The sequence below is a fragment of the Martes martes genome (genome assembly GCF_963455335.1).
Source record: "Martes martes genome assembly, chromosome: 18".
In the NCBI taxonomy this organism is placed as follows: domain Eukaryota; kingdom Metazoa; phylum Chordata; class Mammalia; order Carnivora; family Mustelidae; genus Martes; species Martes martes.
The window spans coordinates 39,445,082-39,465,645 of record NC_137906.1 but is presented as its reverse complement, the minus strand read 5'-3'; the positions used below and the strand labels follow the sequence as shown (position 1 = coordinate 39,465,645).

At 65.8% G+C, this 20,564-nt stretch overlaps 1 protein-coding gene across 3 annotated transcripts; it reads left to right on the top strand.

Moving 5' to 3' along the window:
• Window positions 1–3,422: 3,422 nt before the first annotated feature.
• TRAF7 (TNF receptor associated factor 7) lies at window positions 3,423–20,368 on the top strand. Of its 3 annotated transcripts, none has more exons than XM_080829906.1 (21): window positions 3,423–3,541; window positions 10,414–10,530; window positions 10,749–10,806; window positions 12,525–12,616; window positions 14,227–14,343; window positions 14,703–14,795; window positions 15,006–15,039; window positions 15,663–15,846; window positions 15,952–16,080; window positions 16,763–16,980; window positions 17,056–17,129; window positions 17,383–17,431; window positions 17,511–17,638; window positions 17,808–17,890; window positions 18,565–18,604; window positions 18,699–18,815; window positions 18,896–19,018; window positions 19,236–19,355; window positions 19,460–19,591; window positions 19,686–19,805; window positions 19,982–20,368. In XM_080829906.1, the coding sequence occupies exons 2-21, from the start codon at window positions 10,450–10,452 to the stop codon at window positions 19,994–19,996; spliced, it is 2,007 nt and encodes a 668-aa protein (XP_080686032.1). In that variant the 5' UTR covers window positions 3,423–3,541; window positions 10,414–10,449; the 3' UTR covers window positions 19,997–20,368. The 3 variants fall into 3 exon arrangements, with proteins under 3 accessions (XP_080686032.1, XP_080686030.1, XP_080686031.1); XM_080829904.1 differs by having other exon boundaries at window positions 15,952–16,086; XM_080829905.1 differs by lacking the exon at window positions 3,423–3,541 and adding an exon at window positions 8,258–8,463 and having other exon boundaries at window positions 15,952–16,086.
• Window positions 20,369–20,564: the final 196 nt, after the last annotated feature.

Below are 20,564 nucleotides of genomic sequence, written 5' to 3'. Positions count from 1 at the left end.
CATCTGAATGATGAGCTTTCTTCCCTCCCGAGTAGTGGACCCACGGGGGACACCCGAGACCTTGAGGGCAGTAGGAGTGGCTAGAGCCGCAGTGCAGGGCCCTGTCTGCTGCAGTTTGAGGGGATGTTTCCTCCAATCTCGGACTCAAACCACATCCTGTCTGAAGTGTACCGGAGACCCTAAGGGGACTGGAATCCTCTCAATGGTGTATCTCTGTGACTCATTAACGGTGCCCCCTGGGCCTGAGGCTGCTCCTTTGTCTCCAACGGGCTGTTTCCTGGGAGGCTCCTCAGCACCAGGGAGACCGTCCGTACACTAACTAGAAAGGGGAGAAACCTAGTGTCCCAGGCATGCAGTGAGCGCACGGGAGAGCCGGGGGTAGCAGATACAGCCACGGGAGCTTCCAAGTTTCCTGGCAAACTTTGCTAAAGTCTCCTTGGGGGTACAATTCATTTGCTCCACTTTCCCTGAACTTTGGGGCCTGTGGTCAGTGTGGTCTCCAGGTGATGCTGAGATCTGGTCTAGACCTGTATGACGTCTGCTACATACGCAAGCCCATTGTCACTATGGAGTGTTAACCTGGGCACGATCGTCCTTTCCCCCTCAGGACGACGGCAGGGAGGCTGACTTTTTTCCTTTTCAGCTTCCCTTTCGGCTGTGACCTCCCTGTTTGTGCAGACCTTACTGCCAGCCTCTATTAGCTGGGTGACGTTCATCTGTCCCAGTGAAACCCACTAGGTTTCAAGTTCTTCCTCATGTCTGGGGCACCCTGAGCCATGAAGGAGGGGTTTACCATTTGCAGCTTTCCTGGGCCTTAGGGTCAAATGGAGTCCACATCTAGTAGCTTCAGTCTCTCATGGTCGTCCCCGGGGACTCCCTGGTTCTTGGGTGACCGGGGATACCTTAGTCATGCACATGGGTTTCTTAGCTCCTGCCTGGATTCCCCAGAGGGCCTCTTGGCATCGGCGGATGCGGGTCCTCCTTCATCCGTGGTGAAGTCCCATGCTGGGCGCTGCTCGGGTGCAGCTGCTCTAGCCCAGGCGGCGGGGCAACGCCTCCAGCTGGTGCGTGCTCCTCCCCTTACTCTCGTATCCTCTTAAACATGGCGTGGTAACTGTTGGCAGTCCTCCCAGGTGGCCCAGGAGTCTGGAACAGGGACTCCATCAGGTCTACCACAGCCTGTGGCTTCTCAGAGCAGGGTGGGGTGTTTATCTTCGCAGCTGAGGAGATCGGTGGTGGAGGAAGGCTGCTAATACATCATGGAACAGCCAGGTTCCCATCCCACCCTCATGCCTCTTGGGTTCCAGTGCCTCTCACACCAGCACTTGGAAGGCGCATGCACCTGGCCTGGGGCACAGCCTGGAGGCTGGTCCCGGAGGAAGTGGATCCTCTGGGCCTGGGGACAGTGGGGAGATCGATGGCAACGCAATGTCTGGAACTGGGGGGCCAGGTGCAGACGGCCTTAGGGCTGCATACGTTGGGGGCGAGATCAGTTCGTCTTCGGGAGCTCCAGCTAGGATGTGTGGAGGCTGGGGCTTCTGCTGGGTCTTCCTTGGGCCATTTGGTTGAGACGACTCAGACCCTGACCCGTCCCTGCTTATTTCAAGTGAATCACATTCCAGGAGGACAGTCTAGTTGCCCTCGTCCTCCCGTTATGACTCGCCATACTCGACGAACCCCTGGGACATCCAGTGTCTCTTCCAAAGGCCACCAGACATTAAAGGGGTGCCACCCCAACTCACATAGGGTTCTCAATTTGCTGGGGTTCATCTTGACTCCAGTCTCCTGAAAGCCCCCGAAGATGTTCGATCGTGGTCTCAAGGACCATGCTCTGCCCTGATCCCATGGTGATGTTCCCGTGTGCGGTGACGCAGAGACGGGGTGGGGTGGGGTGGTGAGGAGACCCACCAAATGTGCCTCTGGCGGTGTCCCAAAGGAGCTAGGTAAGGCTTAGCCGTGGTGGGGTCAGCGCTGACTTATAATCGCTGCCACACCCCGTAGACGTTCACCACGGAATTGCAGACAGGCCCACTCGGGCCCCGCAGACTTCCGGGGAACCTAAGGGTGCCTGCCCCTGGAGTCAGAATCAGTTCGCCTGGGGACAGTGGGGCGGGACCACGCATCCACACACGTCCACTCCACAGGAACTCGGACCTGTGACACCGGAGAGGCCTGCGCGAGGTCATCGGGCTCCCCGTCCCATCCCAGTGGCTTCCTCTCTCTGGGTCCAGGGCCCTGGGCCCGGCGGAAAGAGCGGAGCAGGGCCGGTTCCAGGAATCCGGCCGGGGACTGCCCGACGTCAGGCACGGCGCGCCTCCTGCTGAGGATCCCCCCCGACCGGGGGCAGCGACGGGCCCCCGCGGGTGGCCTTCCAGGTCCGGGACCGGCCCCGACGAAGAACCACGCGGCACTCGGAGGTCTCGGAGAACACCACGTTTATTTGACGCCAGGGGGCTCGGACGAGGGGAGCAGCTCGGACATCTCTTCCTCCACGCACGCGGCCTTCCTCGTCCCTCCCGCGGGGTCCCCGCGAGGCAGCGCGCGCGGGGAGACCGACCTGCTCCCACCGACTCACCACTCGGCTCTCCTGCTCAGGCTCCAGACGCGCCGGGCTCCCGCCTCACCAGCAGGCTGCGGGCTGGCGTCCGCGGCTCCCCCGCCGCCCTGGAAGGCACACAGCGCCGCACCGTCGGCAGAGCCCCCTCCCCGCCCCGGACAAGGCAGCGCCGCCCCCAGCCCCCGCCAGCACGCGCGGCGCTCCCCGAAGCCTCAGTCCCGCGCGGATAATCAGACCGCGAGCGCCGCGGTCATACGAGGTGTCAGAAGTACGGCAGCTCATCACAGGCTCCGCGCCGCGCGGGGGAGCGGGCCCAGCCAGCCTTACCTGCAGGGACGCGGAGGCCTGGAGGTTCCGACTTCCCGGGTCGGTGGCGGGTGACGGGTGGGGAGGCAGGAACCGCAAGACGCGAACGACGCCGCGGCGGAAGGGCGTCAGGCCGGACCGCAGGCCCGCGCGACCCCTCAAATCCACGCGGGGGGCCAGTGCGCCCACCTGCGGCAGAAAACCCACCCAACCTGCCGTCGATCCGAAAGAAGGGCGGACCGCCAGGCTCAAGCTTTTATAGAAAGGGCCCACCACTGTGATTGGGCCATCCTGGCGGAAGTACCGCCCCCCTCACCGCTGATACGCTCCGGGCCTCCCTAGCCCGACGCGCTAAGCTTCTCCCTTTTGCAACGGGCCATCGAACATCATCGTGAGCGACAGCCGCAAACAGCCAATCAGACTCCGACCTGCAACATAGAGTGATTCTAAAGCTGCCAATCCCGCCCTGCGACGTCGGAGCCGCCGGAAGTCGTAGTTTCTGAGGAGCCGCGCGTGATGCAGCCCGCCGGGCATTGAGAATCCCAGAACTACAAGTCCCGGCGGGCGCAGCGCACGAGCGCCTTCGGCTCGCGCCTCCCGTCCCTTTCCCGGCTGGCGGCCGCGGGAGCACGATGAAGCGGGAGGGTGGCGCTGCCGCTCCCGGGCGGCCGCGGGCGGGTGAGTGTCCGCGCGGCGCGCCCGACCTGGGGTTCGCGCCTCGGGGCCGCGCGGTGGGCGCGCCGGGGTCGGCGGAGGGATCGGGCCTGGGGGGGCGGGGCTGACGCGGGCCCGGGTCTGCGCGTCGGTCCGTCGCTCGCTCGGTCGCTCCGTTCTCCCCTTCCTTCCTCATTCCCGCTTCCTGCGTCCGGGCAGCGCCGCCGGGACCCGGTGCTCGTGGGCCCTTCCTCTGCGGCGGCTTTGCTCGGCCCCGCCGCTGTTGACACTTCGCGCCGAGCCTTCTCCGCGGAGCTTTGGTGGATGTTGAGCTGCCTTCCTGCTCTCCACCCACTAGACACAGTCGCCTCCCCCACCCCCTCCGTGACCACCCGAGACGCTTCCAGACATTGCCCAACGTCTCCTGGGGGACAGAGTCCTCCCCCCCACCCCCGCTCGAGACCCGAGGATCCGGAGCGGGGAGCGATGGACACTACCCACAGGAGCCCGAGGACTTGCGATGGGCGCTTTTAAAGGAGCAGGACGCTGAGGGGGAGTGCTGGGCGCTCCTGAGTGGCTTGGTGAGGGGGAGGTGCCTCCAGCAAGCAGCCTGGCTTGCGAAGTTGCTGGAAGAGCATGCCTGGCTGAAGGGGCAAGATGTGCAAGGGACCCCGGGGTTAGAAAGGGCTTGATGCGCTAGTGAGTGCTGGCAGGGGTGAGAGGCGAGTCCCGGAGGCCAGGCTAGGGTGCCAGGCCGGCGTGGGGGTGCAGGGGTTGCCCACGGGAGAGCCAGCAGCAGGCCGAAGTCTACTAAAGAGCCCCTGGTTGTGTGTGGAGGAAGAACTGGCGTTCAGTGGGGAAGCCTGAGAGTGAGGAGGCTGGCGGGCATGTAGAGGAGAGTGGGCTGGGAGAGGAGGCTCCCACCGCTCACTGGGTCTGGCTCCTGTCGTCTTGAACCGCTTGGACATCGAGCTGGGGCTGAGTCTGCAGTTCCGCTGGATCCCACCCTGCTTTGGGAGGAGACGGGTGGAGAGTAGAGCTGGAGATGCCCCCCCCCCCACCTCTGCTGCCTCCCTTGCTTAGAGCTCCAGGCTGCCCAGACCATCTGTCTGCCCTTCTCTCCATCCCACAGACCCCTCCTCACACATGCACAAGGCCCCTCTCCTTGGGGCTGCCCACCCCCTGGCCTTTGCCAAGCATGTGGCCTCTCTTCCTCATTCCTTCTGTTTGAGCCTCTCCCTTCCCACACCCCCTCCCTGAAGGCCTGTGTAGCAGACACTGCCTCTCTGTCGTAGATCCCTACTTGAGCTGCTCTGGGCATTCACGTTTCTCCATGGAATCCCCAGTCCCCGTGTCTCGTGGCTCCTATGGGGTATCGCTGCCCTATTCCCCAGACGTCAGAAACTCCCGCTGAGGGGAATGGGGGTATGGGCAGCTTTGATGAGGGAGATGATGGGCTGAGAAGTAGGGGAGGTCCTCCTTCCGAGGGTTCTCTGTGGAGTAACCCCCACTGCGGCCGTGTGTGACAGTATCTCTGGAAACGGGTGCAACAGGTCAGAGTCTGAAGGATCAACTTAGCTGGGACAGGAACCCCCAGAAAAGTGCCTCTGGTAGGTTTCGTGGTTCCCGAGCCTCTGTCTGTCTCTCCTCCCAGGTCCCGTAGCTCCAGGTCAGACTCACGTTCGGCCGTCAGCATGCACCCCCTCTCCAGCCTGGGGACTGGGCTGCCGTGGGTGTGAACCGGGCCGCAGGACTGGGAGCGCACAACTTGGGAAGTGGGAGAGGTGGCGTGTAAGGGCCTGTACTGGCTGGGTGGCCCCTGGCAGCCTGGGTGCAGTGGTTTGGCCGCCCCCTCCCTCCCGGCTCGTCTTGGCCTGGGGCTGGCTTCAGTGCACGGTGGGCTCCTCCATTTGGGCAGGAGGTACCACTGTAGAGGGGCCTACCAAGCCCTCCACTTCCAACAGATGCCCCCCGGCGTCCTCTGTGCTCTGCTCTCGCCCTCTGGCAGAAGGTATTTGCTTGCTCCCTGGAGGAGCATGGAGTCAGGTGGAGCAGACCAAGGGGGAAAGGGGCCCTGGGGGTTGATGCTGATGTCACTGGCAGACCTGGTGCTTGACCGTCCCTAGTGGGGGAGGCCTGCTGTCTGGAAGTCTCGTTGGGGGGTGAACCAAGCCCAGGAGCACCCACGCAGGAGTGGGGGTGCCCCACCCAGCATGAGCTGGAAGGGCACCGGCTGGACAGTGGAGCGGGCTGGTGCACGTCCAGGCCAGGCTGTGGCCTGCGACCTTGTAGACGCGCCACAGATTCTACGGGGAAGTGGAAAGAGGAAGGTGGGGAGGCGGAAGCCACACGGGGAGTGATGAGAAACAGTCGGGGTGGCCTGGAGCCGTAGCCTGGCCTGAAGCACTGCTGGCCACTTGGCTCTCGGGCAGAGGTCCAGGACTGGTCCCCACAGGTTTAGACTCGCGGCCGGGGCTGGGTGGGGGGGGAGAGGAATGCACCTGGTTATGGGGGCCACTTTTACCTGCCCACACCCTCCCTCCAACTCAGGGTCTGGCCCAACTTTGTCTGCAGGGGCACAGATGGGAAGCATGTCTTGGGCTGCGTGGTGTGAGGGACTAGTAGCCCCCACAGCCAGGTGCTGCGATAGGACCAAAATCACCCTTTCCCAGAATGCTCTCTCCCTGCTCTGGATCTGGCCAGCCCCTTTCTCCAGGAGTCGTACAGAGGGGACTCCCCCAGGCTGAGGCCTCTCTGTATGGGAGAGAAAGCACAGATGAGTCTGGTCCCAGGGGGTGGGTGGGGAGGCAAAGGGATTCCCCTGGCTGAGTGGGGGGTTAAAGGAGGGATGCTCTCCCTCCCGCAGAGGGGCCCGTGGGTGCTGGAGAGGCTGGACCGGGGTAGGCAAGGTGAGAGGCTAGGTGGAGGGCTGAGGACACAGCAGCTGTCCAGTCTGGCAACCTTGAGGCCACTGTGGATTAGGACAGTGGGTACAGAGGCTGGGATGGCGGGTGAGGGCAGAGGCCCAGGCTGCCTGCTGGGAGGGAAAGGAGGCCGGGGAGGCCTCAAACGGGCCTGCTGAGATGCCGAGGGAATCCCTGACATCACACCCCGCCTGTTTGGGATGGAAAAGCCACACTAAGGGGACATCAGGGAAAGTGTATGGGGCTTTGCTATGGCAACCCAGCCTGTTTCTATAGGATTTGGCAGCCCAGCTTGGGCTTGGGCCCAGGGGCTGACCCAGGGGCTGGGTGGTCCGTGGGTGATATAAGGAGCTGGCCCTGGAGCTCTGGCTGTAGTCCAGCCGGCCACCCACGGTGCCGTGCCAGGCAGGGCTGAGGTGTCCTGAGCCCCCAGTGTTCCCCCTGGAGCAGTCACCACCAAATGTGTGGCCTGATTGGATTTGGGGGCGCGCCTGCCCCCTGGCTGGCTCAGCAGGGCTTTTCAGGAGACCCCACCACACCCACTGCCTGGGGCAACCGGGGGGCTGCCTCAACGCGGGGCTTGGCCCCGGTGGGACCTGCTTGTGGCCACCCTCCCCCCCCATTCCCTCACTGACAGCGTGCACTGCCCTCTCCACTGGCTGCCAGCTGCACGGACCAAACTGGGGGGCCTGGTTCCCACATTCCCAAGGGTAAGGATGCCATTGGCCTCTGTCCAGGGGATGGGCTGGGGAGGGGTTCCCCAGGGAGCTGGCCTGCCCTCTGGTGCTCGCTGCCCAGAGAAGCGGATGGGCAAGTCCAGGGGGCCGGGGCACGATAGGTGCATCTCTAGTTCCTCATCGGGCAGGGAGCGCACCCCAGGGCCCCAGAAGCCCTTTGGACATGGACGTGGGTGGACAAAGATCCCTGGGCCTTGACCGTAGGCTCAAGCAAGGGGCTGCAGGGACGCTGATTCTGCACTGACCCGCAGCGCCCATGGGCACCGCTGTCCCACCAGCCTTACCTGAGGCGGGCAGACCCGTCTCCACCAGGACCTGGGGTCTTCGGTGTTTAAGAGATGGACCCCTCGGCTCCCTCCCCTGGGCTCTGCTGAGGCACCTGGAACAGGCAGAGTGGGGGCTCAGCTGGGGAGGGGAGGGCAGCTGCGGGGGGCGGGGGGGGGCAGCCTACCTCACCCTCCTCCCACCCCAGCTGTGCCTGGCAGGCCAAACCCACAGCTTTTCCCAGGTTGGGCCAGTCCGGTTCTCTAGTTGACAGCACCCGGTCCGCCCGCTGGCGGGGGGGCTGATGGGGAGTGGTGAGGAGGCCTATCCCCCAGGGGGCTGGGCACACCCCGCAGCACTGCTGGGCCAGGCCAGGGGGGTGAGGAGCTGCGCTGTCGTGTTTCTGGGCTTTGGGCTTACAGAGCTGGAGGGTGCCGGGGGAAGACTCTTCTTGCAAAATGCAGCCCCTGGGGAGCGGGGCCGAAAGCTCGGGCATCTTGCTCAATCCCACGGTGGCAGGATCTGATCCTTGCGGTCAGAGGCACACATCTGCGGGGGGCCGTGGCCTTCAGCCCGGGTCCCGCCCACCTGGGGTCCTTGGCTGGGGCCGCATGCCAACCCATGTAAACGGGAAAGCAGCTCCCTCCCTCTTTCCGTCACTCAGCTTTGCGCCTGGGCCAGGCCTGTACTTCCCTGGGCCAGGCCTGTACTTCCCACCGCCGTGTGTCGTGTGTCTGCGGCCCTGGCCGCTGCTGGCTGTCAGGGGACTTTCCAGCTGATTTGCATGTGGCCCTGCGTGCCTTTCTGTTTACTTCACTTCAGAGCAAGGGAGCGCCAGACGCCTGCTCTCTCAGACCACAGCGACGGGCATGCAGGCCCCACGGGGGTTGGTGGCCTGGCTGCGGTCCCATGGGGGAGTCCCTGCTGGGGTCCCCGGCTGCCTGGACCGTGGGTGCTCCCAGCTGCTGCCTCTGGGCCTCGGGAGCGTGCAGCAGAGGGGCAGATGGGCTGTGAAATCCAGGTCAGTGCAGGCCAGCCGCCTCCCCGTGAGCACCCCCCTCCTCCCAGCACGCCCCATGGTGCTGAGGCTGGAGCAAACCTCGGGCTTCCCGAGAGATGAGTCCTAGCGCTCCTCCGAGCTGTCTGGACCTCACCCCGACCACGGTGGCCCCCGTGATTTCCTGCTTAGCCTGGAGACAGCAGGGCCACTGGAGGTGGGGCATATGGACAGGCCATATTCCCACCTCTGTCCAAGGGCCTGATACTGCTCACTCCCAGGAACCCTGCTTCTCCCCCCTGCCCCCAAGAGGACAAGCCACTGGACAGCCTGGTCTGGAACACACAGCCAAGACCCCTGAGTCCCTCCCAGCAGGGGGCATGGTGGGCAGGAGGGCGAGGCTTTGGCCAACCTCTTGGGTCCCTCTGTCTACCCAGACCCTCACTGAGCACGGCGGGGGGGCAGATGTTGGTGCTTTGCGGCCGTGCCCGCTCTGGCTGACCGCTGTCCCATGGAGGCCTCAGTCCAGAAGACTGGGAGGTTGGCATTGCGGGTGACATCTGAAGGGGCAGGCGGGAGAGAGAGGAGGCAGTGGGGGCAGGGTGGGCAGCGACAGAGAGCTCCGGAGCACAGTGTGGGGACGCAAGGCTAGAGGGCCAGCCCCTCCCTGTGGACCCGCAGGCTAACTTGGAGGACCCCTGAGCGGCTCTGGCGTGTGTATGTGAGGGAGCTGGGCCGGGGCCCCGGTGTGCCGGGGCCCAGCGGAGAAGGTGCTGGAGCCAGCCACAGGCTTTACATACACCGGGTGGGCACAGAGTGTGTCCCTTGCCTGCTCGCACAGGGCGGGAGGCTCAGCATCCCACCGCAGCGTGGGCCCGGCCTGCCACGCCCCTCCCGCCCCACAGGAGCGAGACCAGCTGACCTCCTCAGGACCTGCTGAGTCCGGTTCTGACCGCCGAGCTGGGTGGTGGGTGACGAACCTCTGGTGTGGCATGGGGGGTGGCTGCTGGCCGGTCTCCCAGGGTAGAGAGCACTTGGGTGTGCCTGGTGTGTGGCCCTCCACCTCCGGGGGGGTGCCTGCCTCGAAGCTGGGGTGGCTGCAGCTGACTGGGGGCCACAGCAGGAGACCCTGGCACTGGGAGGGGCCTGGGGAGGTGGGCACTGCCCCCGCGAAGGAGCAGCTCTCTCGAGCCGACCCGCATTCTGAGCGGCTGTAGCAGCTAGTGCTCCGGGGGGCCAGCCAGGCCCCTCTGCGGGTGTATGTGTGTGTTGTTGGGGGGGCAGTTCTCAGAGGCCAGGAGGAGTCCCCCTGTGCCTTCTCCCTGTCATCTCAGCCCAGGTCCTGAGATGGGGCCTCAGAGGGTAGCCCCTGTTTCCAGAGGAGGGGGCCTGCCCGAGCTCAGGAGTCGGGGCTCTCACCTCCTGCTCCTGCCTGAAAATGGCTTGACCTGTGTGATGAGGCTCCGAGCGCTGGGCCCCAGGTGCATCGCTGACAGGCTCTCTGGGGCGTGGCCGCTGTCCTTCCGCCCGGCAGACTGGGGCTTTCTGGGCCGATCGCACCTACCCTGACAAGAAAGGGGCATGGGGCTTGATCCCAGCCTGTGTGCCACACCACCAACCAGCCGTGGCCCCCGACACTTGCCCTCAGACCCAGAGGGCCTGACGGAGCGCCTTGAGGGCTCTCCACCTCTGGGGCGGAGCTGGTGGCTTTTCTACAGGGCTAGGCCTTGAAGGAAGGTGAAGTGCCTGCCGCATGCCTACACCCAGGGCCTCCTCCCTCCCTGGGGCCGTGCACACCTGGGCGGGAGGGAGGGGAAGGGACTTTGCCCGCTTGGCCGGCTCCTGTCCTCCTGTCGGGCCTGGTGGCGGAGAGGCCAGCGTGCCCATCGTGGACCGGCCAGAGCAGGGCGTCTGACAGGGGCGGAGGCCACCATCTCTGAAGCCCCTCCCTCGTGACCCCCCCTCCCCCCGCAGGAGACGCGGCCGGAGGACCCTAGACCCCTCTAGAGCATGAGCTCCGGCAAGAAGGCGCGCTACAACCGCTTCTCGGGGGGCCCTGCCGACCTTCCCGCCGCGGACGCCACAGCCGCGGTAAGAGCGGCCCTCGTGGCTGTGCCCCCCCCCACCTCCAGAACTGTCCCCTCCCCACCCGGAGGGCCTGTGGGAGGGCCGGGCGGGCGTATTGGTGACGTGGCCCTGTGTACGCGCCCATGCACGTGGGAACACGGCAGGAGAGTGTCCGTGTACACTCCTGTGTGTGTCCCCGTCCTCTCGGGCTCGGGGCCAGGTCTCCTGCATTCTCTCTCCAGACCAGAATGGAAACGACCTTTGGGCCTGCCTTTTCGGCCGTCACCACCATCACGAAAGGTGAGCCTGGGAACCCAAGCCTGTCTGGGCTGTGCAGAACCTGGGCGCCCCAGACTCCTGCCAGCCAGGGTCCTGCAGGGGTCGGAGTGGGGGGCTGGTGCTGGGGAGTGGGCAGGAGGCCGCAGGCCGGTTCCTGGCTCCTCCTGCAAACTGCCGTCCCCGCCCCTTCCCCAGGGCCTTCTCCGTTCCCTGTTTGGGGAGGGGGGGCGGGCAGCCGCTGCCCAGACTTCCCCAGCACCCCCACCCATCCTTCCCTTGCTCTAGTGAGCCCCAGGTCATCCCTGCCCCAGGCTCCTAGCAGCCCCCCGAAAGGCCAGGACTGGGGAGCACAGGGGGCATGGGCGGGTGACAGGTACTCACAGGAGTCCTTGCTGCAGCCGGGTCCCACCAAGGGGCTATGTGTTCAAGGTCCTCAGGGCGGGGTGTGGCCCCTTCTTGTGGGGCCGGGCAGACCTCAGACAGTGTGTGTCCTTCTGCCGGTTCCGCGTGCTACTCCTCGCCTCCTCGCCCTGTAGCGGGAGTCTCAGCTTTCCCGGCTTCCCTCCAGGGGGGTGGTACCTGTGCTCACCCCAGCTCCTTTGCCACGGGTGACCCAGCCAGACGCTCTGAAAGGGCCTTTTCTTCTTCAGTGTTCTCTTCTGAAAAAAGAAACGAATGTGCCCTCTCATCCCACCACCCAAGGCGCTCTCCTGAACGCCTCAGCCCTTTTCAGAAGCAGCCCAGCTCCCCGGCCTGGCGTCCCCGGCCCCCGGGCTCTCGCCCCACCGTCCGCTCCCCCTGTGGAGGAGATGGGTTGGAGCCGGGCGTGGACAATGGCTTCACCTGGCCCCTCATGTTACAGATAGAGAAACTGAGGCCTAGTCACAGAGCGGCTGCTCAAAGCCTAAATCATGACCCCAGGTCTTTGGGGCTGCTTGTGATGTCTGGGTCTGGCTGGGACCTGAGGCTGGCGCCTGCAGGGCCTGTGAGGAAGGTTCTCGGGCTCCCACGTGGACCCCTCACCAACACCTTCGACGGAGTGCTCTGAGAAGGCCCGAGGCTGGTTCCAGGTTCTGGCCAGGGGGACAGGTGGAAGTTCAGTGGACCCCAACAGTGGGCTGTCCCCTGTCCCCACCACACACCAGCCAAGGGGACTCAGACCTCTCTGTCCCTCCGTTTTCCCCTTTGTGAGGCTCTCAGAGCCCTCCGGCCCCAGCAGGGTGTCCTCGAGGGCCAAAGCAGACGATGTCCAAGCTCCCAGCAAGCGGCTGTGATCACTCAGGAGCTGGCCTCGCGCCTCTGCCGGGCGCAGGGTGACCCCGGGATCGGGATGGGTGCGGGAGCTGGCAGAGGCAGAGCGAGGAGCCCCCCAGCCTCTGTTCAGCCTGCCCAGGGATCTGAGTCTCGGGGGCTGCTCCCTTCTTGGGCCCCCGGGGCTCTAGCTAGGGACTCGGGCCAGCTCACGCTCTTGACCTTGCCCTCCCTAGGCCCCTGCTGGGGGCGGTGACTTCCCAGCTGCCCACCAGCCCAGCCCCAGCCCAGTAGCCTCAGGTCGAGGAGGAGACCGTGGGAGTGAGTGCAGACAAGGAGACCTCGTGGAGAGGACTAGCTCCGTGTTGGGTTCAGCACCCCCACCCCTGCTGGGCCCATCTGTCCGGGGGGCCCGCCTCCCACCACCATGGGCTGGGCGTGCTCCCGCGGCCAACACTCATGGCATCCCCCCCCTCTCTTCTTGGCAGCTGACGGGACCAGCACGTACAAACAGCACCGCCGGACGCCGTCCTCCTCCAGCAGCCTCGCCTACTCCCCGCGGGATGAGGAGGACAGCATGGTAGGTCTGTGCCGTGAGCACCTCTCCCCACAGCCTCCCGCTTTGTCATCCTTCTCAACGGCCAAGTCCCAGGAGTAGCTGAAGGGGAAGGCTCAGCTGGGAGGCAGGCCCCGAGGTAAGGTCTGTAGGTATAGTAGGCTGGGGAGGCTGCGGGCTGGTGTGTCCGGACACCCTAAGGCCTCAGCACCCATGGCTGGACTGCGTGGGACAAGCGGCCAGAGAGGGCAGCTAGGCCAGGTTGTGCAGGGCCCACAGGCTGGAGCCGTGGGAGCCACGGAAAGTTGTCACGAGATCAGGTTTTCATTTTTAAAGCTGCGTCTACTGTTGAGTAGAGAATGAGCGGGTGGGCTGCCGGGTGGAGGTAGGAGGCCCAAGCAGGTGACTGGAGGGTGGGCGGCCCGAGTGGGGCATGGGAAGCCTGTGGGAGAGCCAGGGTGAGGAAGGGAGCCGGGGCAGCATTGGGCTGGCTGTTAGTGCCCAGACCGTGTGGCAAGGGTCACCACGGCTGTTCTCTGCCTGCCAGGGCAGACCTGCCCTGGGCCCGGGGCTGCTTCAGGCCCTCCCGCCACTCACCTGGCCCTGGCCTTGCTTTCTCCTTTCCCTCGGTGGGACCTCACCAGTGTCTGCCCGACCGACTCCAGCTGGTTCTCCTTCCCTCCCAGCCCCCTAGACCCCAAGTCTTCACAGGGCTGGGCTGCCAGGCCTTATCCAATTTACACGAGCAAAAACAGAGTTTTTAGTTATTTGAACGTGCTGTGTGCTAGGCAGCACACGAGGCCTTCTCGAAGCACGAAGCGGATACATCTCCCTCTGGTTCTGCCTGCCTCGGTGTGCATGACGTCCGACTCACCTGTGGCTGGCGGGGAGGGGGTTTTGCTGGCCTCCCAGAGAGCTCTGGACAGGGGCAGCCGGGCCCGTGGCTGGGTGTGGAGGCAGGAGGTCTGTGGTTCGTGAAGGAGGCTTCTGAGTGGGAGAAGAGGACGGTGGGGAGCTGCTGCTCTTACAGGATCTCCCCTGGGAGTTCTAGGCCAAGAAGGGGGAGGGCACAGTCACCCCTACCCGGTGCTCCCCCAGATCCTCCCCCTCAGTGGCTCAGGCAGAGACAGGCCCCCGTGGCCCCGCTTTCTGCTTCCAACCTCTCGGCCAGGGTTCGGGGGGCAGGGGGGCGTCCCTGCCTTCCCTGGGAGCCTCATCAGCCTGGCCTAGCGCACCTGGCTGGGGAAGCCAGACGGGCAGCCAAGCCCCGGGGACCCGGAGCCCTGAAGCCTCCGCCAGCCGTCCAGGCGGTGAGGCCAGCCCCGGCCCGGCTGGTGGAGGCGCCCCGTGCGCAGCCCACACGCCCTCACGGGAAGCAGGAAGCGGGCCGGGCGGGCGCGTCCTCCTGGAACTGAACAGCAGGAAGTCTGTCCGGTCACACAAAGAAAGTTGGCGGACGCGCGCGGGTGGCCCAGCAGCGGGGCCGGGACCGCCGGGCAGGCCGGGGGCCTGGGCACCGCACGGGCTTCCCGGGCACACACAGCGGCCCTGCGGGGCCAGGGGAGCGCCCGCCAGGACCGGGGGGCTCTGCCTTGCCCGCCGGCTGACGGGCCGCCCGCCCCCGTGCCCCGCAGCCCCCCATCAGCACGCCGCGCCGCTCCGACTCGGCCATCTCCGTCCGCTCTCTGCACTCCGAGTCCAGCATGTCCCTGCGCTCCACGTTCTCGCTGCCCGAGGAGGAGGAGGAAGCGGTAGGTGTGTCCGCCACAGCAGGGGGGCCCCTCGTGACGTGGTGGGTGACGCGGTGGGTGGCGGTGGCAGCGGCCCCGTCCCCCCGGGGCCTGGTGGGAGGGGGTGATTTGGCCTAGCCCCCAGGCCCGTTCTTCCCACTTCCCAGCCCCAGGGATACCCGAGACCTGCTCTGGGGAAGGAGGGTGGAGCCCGCGTGGGGTCCCTTCTCAGTCCCCGTCGCAGGTGGACAGGACGTGCCGATAGCCCAGGGCCGGGGCCCTCGAGCTCAGGCCCAGCCCCAGGCCTCAGCGGGCCCTTGTTGGGCCCCCCTGTTCCCTCCCACGCCTGCGTTTGCTCACCCTGCCCGGCCCGGTTCTAGGAGCCGCTGGTATTTGCTGAGCAGCCCTCGGTGAAGCTCTGCTGTCAGCTTTGCTGCGGTGTGTTCAAGGACCCCGTGATCACCACGTGTGGGGTAAGGCTGCCCTGGCCCGCCCGGCCCAGTCCTTCCTGACCTGTCACCACCATGAGGCTCAGGCAGGACGTCGGCCCCTCTGCTGCGCAGCCTTGGCCTCTGTTCCAGGCCTGGTGTGGCCGCCCAGCAGGTGCCCCCTGCAGGTGACACAGACCAGGGGGTGGGGGCGACTCTGTGGTTATGGCCCAAGCCCACCCATTGTCTCCACAGCACACGTTCTGTCGACGATGCGCCCTGAAGTCAGGTAAGGCCCTCCCAGACCTGGGCCCCACCACCTCATTACCCAGCTTGGGGGGGGGGTCCCTCCAGGGAGGTCCCGGCCCACGCCCAGCACCAATGGGGCCCCTGGTACATGCTGGCTTCCCCCAAGTCCAGCCCCCAGCAGCAGCCCTGGGTGCGCCACACATGGGCGGGCAGAGCAGCGAGACCCACAGCTCAGGGGCCCCGGGGCTCAGTGGCTGCTGTCTCTGGCAAGAGCCGCCCACCTCACCGTCCCAAGCCTTGGCACCCCGGCCCCGAGCTGGCTCCCTCTGCCCTGTCCCAGACTCCTGAGTCAGCCGAGAGGCAGTGTCACCTCCTGCTCGCCCAGTGGTCACGTTTAGTGGCCCAGCTGTGCACTCCTCCTGTTCCAGGCACCTCAGTGGGGCAGGTAGACCAGGAGTTGGGGGGGGGTCTCCCCGGACAGAGGTGAGTCCACCCAGCAGGTTCCAGGCCTGCCACATCAGGACTCAGTTTCCCACTAGCTGCTCAATGGGGGAGACGTCTCCCCAGCACAGACTGGCCCCTGTGTTCCCAGCAGAGCTGCCAGGGGCTGGGGGACGGAGGGGTGGGGGGTGGAGGGTGGAGTCAGCGTGTCTTCCCCTGCAGAGAAGTGCCCCGTGGACCATGCCAAGCTCACAGTGGTGGTGAACAACATTGCGGTCGCTGAACAGATCGGGGAGCTCTTCATCCACTGCAGGCACGGCTGCCGGGCGGCAGGGAGTGGGAAGCCCCCCGTCTTTGAGGTGGACCCCCGAGGGTGCCCCTTCACCATCAAGCTCAGCGCTCGCAAGTAAGTGATCCCCTCGGCCCTCGTCCCCACCGCACAGGGGTGCAGAGCATGGGCCACTAGGCATTAACCCCCCCCAACCCCAACCCCGTACCCTGCCCCCCCCAGGGACCACGAGGGCAGCTGTGACTACCGGCCTGTGCGATGCCCCAACAACCCCAGTTGCCCGCCCCTCCTCAAGATGAACCTGGAGGCCCACCTGAAGGAGTGTGAGCACATCAAGTGTCCCCACTCCAAGTACGGGTGAGTGGGCGGGGCGGGCTGCGGGGGGGCTGCCCTGGGCTGGGGGCGGGGAGGCAGGACGGTGGGGGGCGGGGGGTGAGGGGCTGGGCTGGCATTCACAGTCCCTCCTTCAGCAAACCTTTGTTGAGATCCGCTTGTGTGCTGAGCGCTGGGGAGACAGCCAGGGTCCCAGGGAGACGGACCCTAGCGGGAGCCACACCATCATCCTTGTAATTACAAACTGAGGTACAGGTGCGGCGAAGGAGAGCCCTGAGCCCCCCCGGAGCACAGAGGGCTCGCAGCGGTCGGGGAGCCTGGGGCAGGGGCAGGGAAGGCCCTGAGGCAGGCCCTGAGGACTCATACATGTGTGCGTGGGAGCCCAGGAGCAGCGTGGGGGCCAACACGGGTGGAGAGGAGAGCCGAGTGTGGTGGGCCGGAGACGAGGCAGGTCTGGGAGGCTGGCAGAGGCTGTGGGCAAGCCCTTGAAGAACGCTGATTAGTAGCAAAGTGACATTTCCTTGCAAAGCGGCCCGTGAGGTGCTGAGCGATTGCAGGACGCATGGGCAGGCAGCCAGCGTGGGGAGGACTGTGGCAGAGAAGTGGGACTCGACAGACATCCTGGGGTATGGGGAGTGGGGAGGGCCCCACCAGGCAGGCCCGTGAGTGGGTGGGCAGGGCAGCTATCCTGTCCCTCCAGGTGCACCTTCATCGGGAACCAGGACACCTATGAGACGCACCTGGAGACTTGCCGCTTCGAGGGCCTGAAGGAGTTCCTGCAGCAGACAGACGACCGTTTCCACGAGATGCACGTGGCGCTGGCCCAGAAAGACCAGGAGATCGCCTTCCTGCGCTCCATGCTGGGCAAGCTCTCCGAGAAGATTGACCAGCTGGAGAAGAGCCTGGAGCTCAAGTTCGGTGAGGCCAGGTCCCAGAGAGGCGGGGTTGCGGCCCCTCCTCCTGCTCCCTGACACCGTCTTTCTGGCCACTCAGATGTCCTAGACGAAAACCAGAGCAAGCTCAGCGAAGACCTCATGGAATTCCGGCGGGACGCGTCCATGCTGAACGTGAGCGCGACTAGGGCCATGTGTGGGGGCGGGGCCGCGTGTGGGGGCGGGTTCCTGCAGGGGCGGGGCCAAGTGTGTGGGGCGGGGCCACAGGACCACAGGACCGCCCCTCGGCTTGGGCCCTGGCAGGAGTTAGGTGTCTTCACCGGGGAAGGCTGCTGCTGCACCGCCTGGGCCCAGCCCTGGGCCGGGCCTGGGGGCAGGCGGCCCACCGAGCCACAGCCAGCATGCCCTTCGCTCTTGGCCTTGGCAGGATGAGCTGTCCCACATCAACGCGCGGCTGAACATGGGCATCCTAGGATGTGAGTACAGGCCTGGGGCTGCTCCCTCCACTGCCCCTGAGCGGCGCCAGGCCCTCACTGGCTCCTCGCGTCTCTGCAGCCTATGACCCGCAGCAGATCTTCAAGTGCAAAGGAACCTTCGTGGGCCACCAGGGCCCAGTCTGGTGTCTCTGTGTCTACTCCATGGGGGATCTGCTGTTCAGCGGCTCCTCTGACAAGACCATCAAGGTGAGTGGGGTCTTGCCTCAAGGGTAGGCATGCATGCAACCCCTGCCAGCTCTGGCCTGCCCGTGGGCAGGGCTTTCCCTAAGCACGCCTACCATCCCCATTCCCACCGTGCTGCCCCCTGGCACGGGGCTGACCCTGCCCAGACCCACCCGCATGCTGGTCTCTGCAGGTGTGGGACACATGTACCACCTACAAGTGTCAGAAGACCCTCGAGGGCCACGACGGCATCGTGTTGGCCCTGTGCATCCAAGGGTGAGTGTGGCCACGGTGCCCAGGCAGAGCCAGGGACGGGAGACCCCGTGCTGCTACCCCCTGGGCCAGGAGCCGAGCCTGTGTGGTCACGCGTGTCCTCATGGGGCTGTGTCTACCCCCTCCTGTGGGGCACCCTCACCCTCGAGCAGGGCTGGTGGCACATGGGCCCTCCCGCTCTCTAGAAGTACGTTAAGGAGGTGTAGCCCCGGCCGTGGGATGCCTCGGGCAGCAGAGAACAGAGCAGGGGCAGGAACTCAGCGACCACTCACTGGCCTGTAGCCAGAGCCCTGGGCGCACCCCCTTGCCCCCGGGATAGCCCCTTCTAGACCTTCCCTCCTGTCTCCTGTCGTGAGGCTCTATGTTACGGACGCGAGCGTGAGAGATGGAGAGACAGAAGCGTGCTCCCAGAATGCAGCGGCTTGCCGGCCAACAACGCTAACGGGGGTCATTACCTCCCAGCTCACTGTCGGACACTTGCCAGGCAGGCGGTAGGGGGCCGGGCTTCTACTCCCAAGGTTCCCTCGCTGAGACAGGAAATGCGAAGGAGCGGGATCGGCCCTGGCGCTGCCCTGAGCTGCCGGGTCCTGGCGGCGGCTGCTCCTTCGGCCGGGCGGGGCAGCGTCGGTGAGGACGGCGGCTCCCGCCGCCCTGACCCCGCGGCTCCGCTCCCACAGGTGCAAGCTGTACAGCGGCTCCGCGGACTGCACCATCATCGTGAGTGGGGCGGCGGCGGCGGGCGGACGCGCTCTGGGGGGCCAGGCCTGCCGCCTCGCTGGGGCCTGAGGCTTTCTGTCCTCCTCCTTGCCAGGTGTGGGACATCCAGAACCTGCAGAAGGTGAACACCATCCGGGCCCACGACAACCCGGTGTGCACGCTGGTCTCCTCACACAACATGCTCTTCAGCGGCTCCCTGAAGGCCATCAAGGTCGGGCAGGGCGTCGCGTGTCCGCGCGGGACGTCGGGGGGCTGGCTGCCTGTCCCCCACGCTCACGGCCGCCCCCGCAGGTCTGGGACATCGTGGGCACTGAACTGAAGCTAAAGAAGGAGCTCACGGGGCTCAACCACTGGGTCCGGGCCCTGGTGGCTGCCCAGAGCTACCTGTACAGCGGCTCCTACCAGACAATCAAGGTGGGCCCGAGGGCCGTTCCCCGTGCCGGGACCGCCCAGACCTGCCCCCAGGGGGCTCCTCCTCCACTGTCCCCCGCTGCTGGGGCAGGGAGACCCTCACACCCTTCCCAGGGGACGGGCGGGCTGCTCCCGTCCCCTGGGAAGGGTGTCCAAAGTCTTAGAGGCCCTGGGGCTGAGGTGCCTGGCCTAGGACCAAGTGGCCTGAGCTTGTCCGTAGATCTGGGACATCCGGACCCTCGACTGCATCCACGTCCTGCAGACCTCCGGCGGCAGCGTCTACTCTATTGCAGTGACGAATCACCACATTGTCTGTGGCACCTACGAGAACCTCATCCATGTAAGGCAGACGCCCAGGGCTGGGCCTCCCCCTGGGCTGGGCCTCCTCCTGGGCCCCTGTCCCCCGCAGCCTGTGGCCCTGACCTGCCTGCGCCACTCCCGTAGGTGTGGGACATCGAGTCCAAGGAGCAGGTGCGGACCCTGACAGGCCACGTGGGCACCGTGTACGCTCTGGCAGTCATCTCCACGCCAGACCAGACCAAAGTCTTCAGCGCGTCCTATGACCGCTCGCTCAGGGTGTGTGCTGGCCTAGCGCTGGGGGACGGGGGGGGGGGGTGCTGTGGGCAGGCAGTTGGGCCCGGCTGGGCGCTCACGCTCCACGTGCCCCCAGGTCTGGAGTATGGACAACATGATCTGCACGCAGACCCTGCTGCGTCACCAAGGCAGCGTGACCGCACTGGCCGTGTCACGGGGCCGGCTCTTCTCGGGCGCCGTGGATAGCACTGTGAAGGTCAGGGCCCGGGCTCAGGCCTTCCCGGGGTGCTGTGCACCGGGGGCAGGGGGGTGGGGGCAGAGGAGCTAGAAGCCCCAGGCAGCTGGCACTGGGAGGGCAGGTGTGTGTGGCGGGTGGTGGGGACACAGCAGCGTGGCCAAAGGATCACCTGAACCAGAGCCCTTCCCCTGCAGGTTTGGACGTGCTGACAGAATGCAGGGCCATCTTGGCTTCCTCTGCAGCCCCCCAGGCCAGTCCCCACCAGGCTGACCACGGGAGGGGTCTCGAGGAGGGGGGTGTCTCTGCCTGCCCTGCGGGGACAGGCAGGCAGGTTCACCCTGCTAGACAGTGCCCTTCCTGCCCTGTGCCCGGCGAGCCTCCCTCCGCTTGGCCTTGTGATCGTCGCTGCCAGGACAGTGCCTAGCCCCTCTCTCTGGGTGCCAGGTGCGATGCTCGCCCGGCCCACACCCCATCCCCACCCCAGGTGGACCGTGGGCCTTTTTACTCACCTTTTCTACTGTTTTTAGACTGTATATAGATTTGATTACTTCCTGATTGAAATAAAAGCTGCACAGACTGTGGCTGTGAGTGGGGACAGTCTGTGGGGTGACGGAGAGGCCACCCGAGAAGGCTGGTGCGCCCAGGCACCAGCAGCTGGCGGGAGGGAGGCTGGGGAGGGGTCCCAAAAGGGCTCCTCTTGTCAGCCCCAGGGTGTGGCCCTCTTGGTGACTCCTCGCTGCCAGGAACGAGCTAGACCCCCGTTCTCCCCAACACACG

Coding starts and splice junctions, on each gene's coding strand:
- TRAF7 (XM_080829904.1), top strand. CDS start 10,450: ATGAGCTCCGGCAAGAAGGCGCGCTACAACCGCTTCTCGGGGGGCCCT. Junction 16,981..17,055: donor GAGCCTGGAGCTCAAGTTCG/GTGAGGCCAGGT, acceptor CTGGCCACTCAG/ATGTCCTAGACGAAAACCAG. Junction 17,639..17,807: donor CCTCTGACAAGACCATCAAG/GTGAGTGGGGTC, acceptor TGGTCTCTGCAG/GTGTGGGACACATGTACCAC.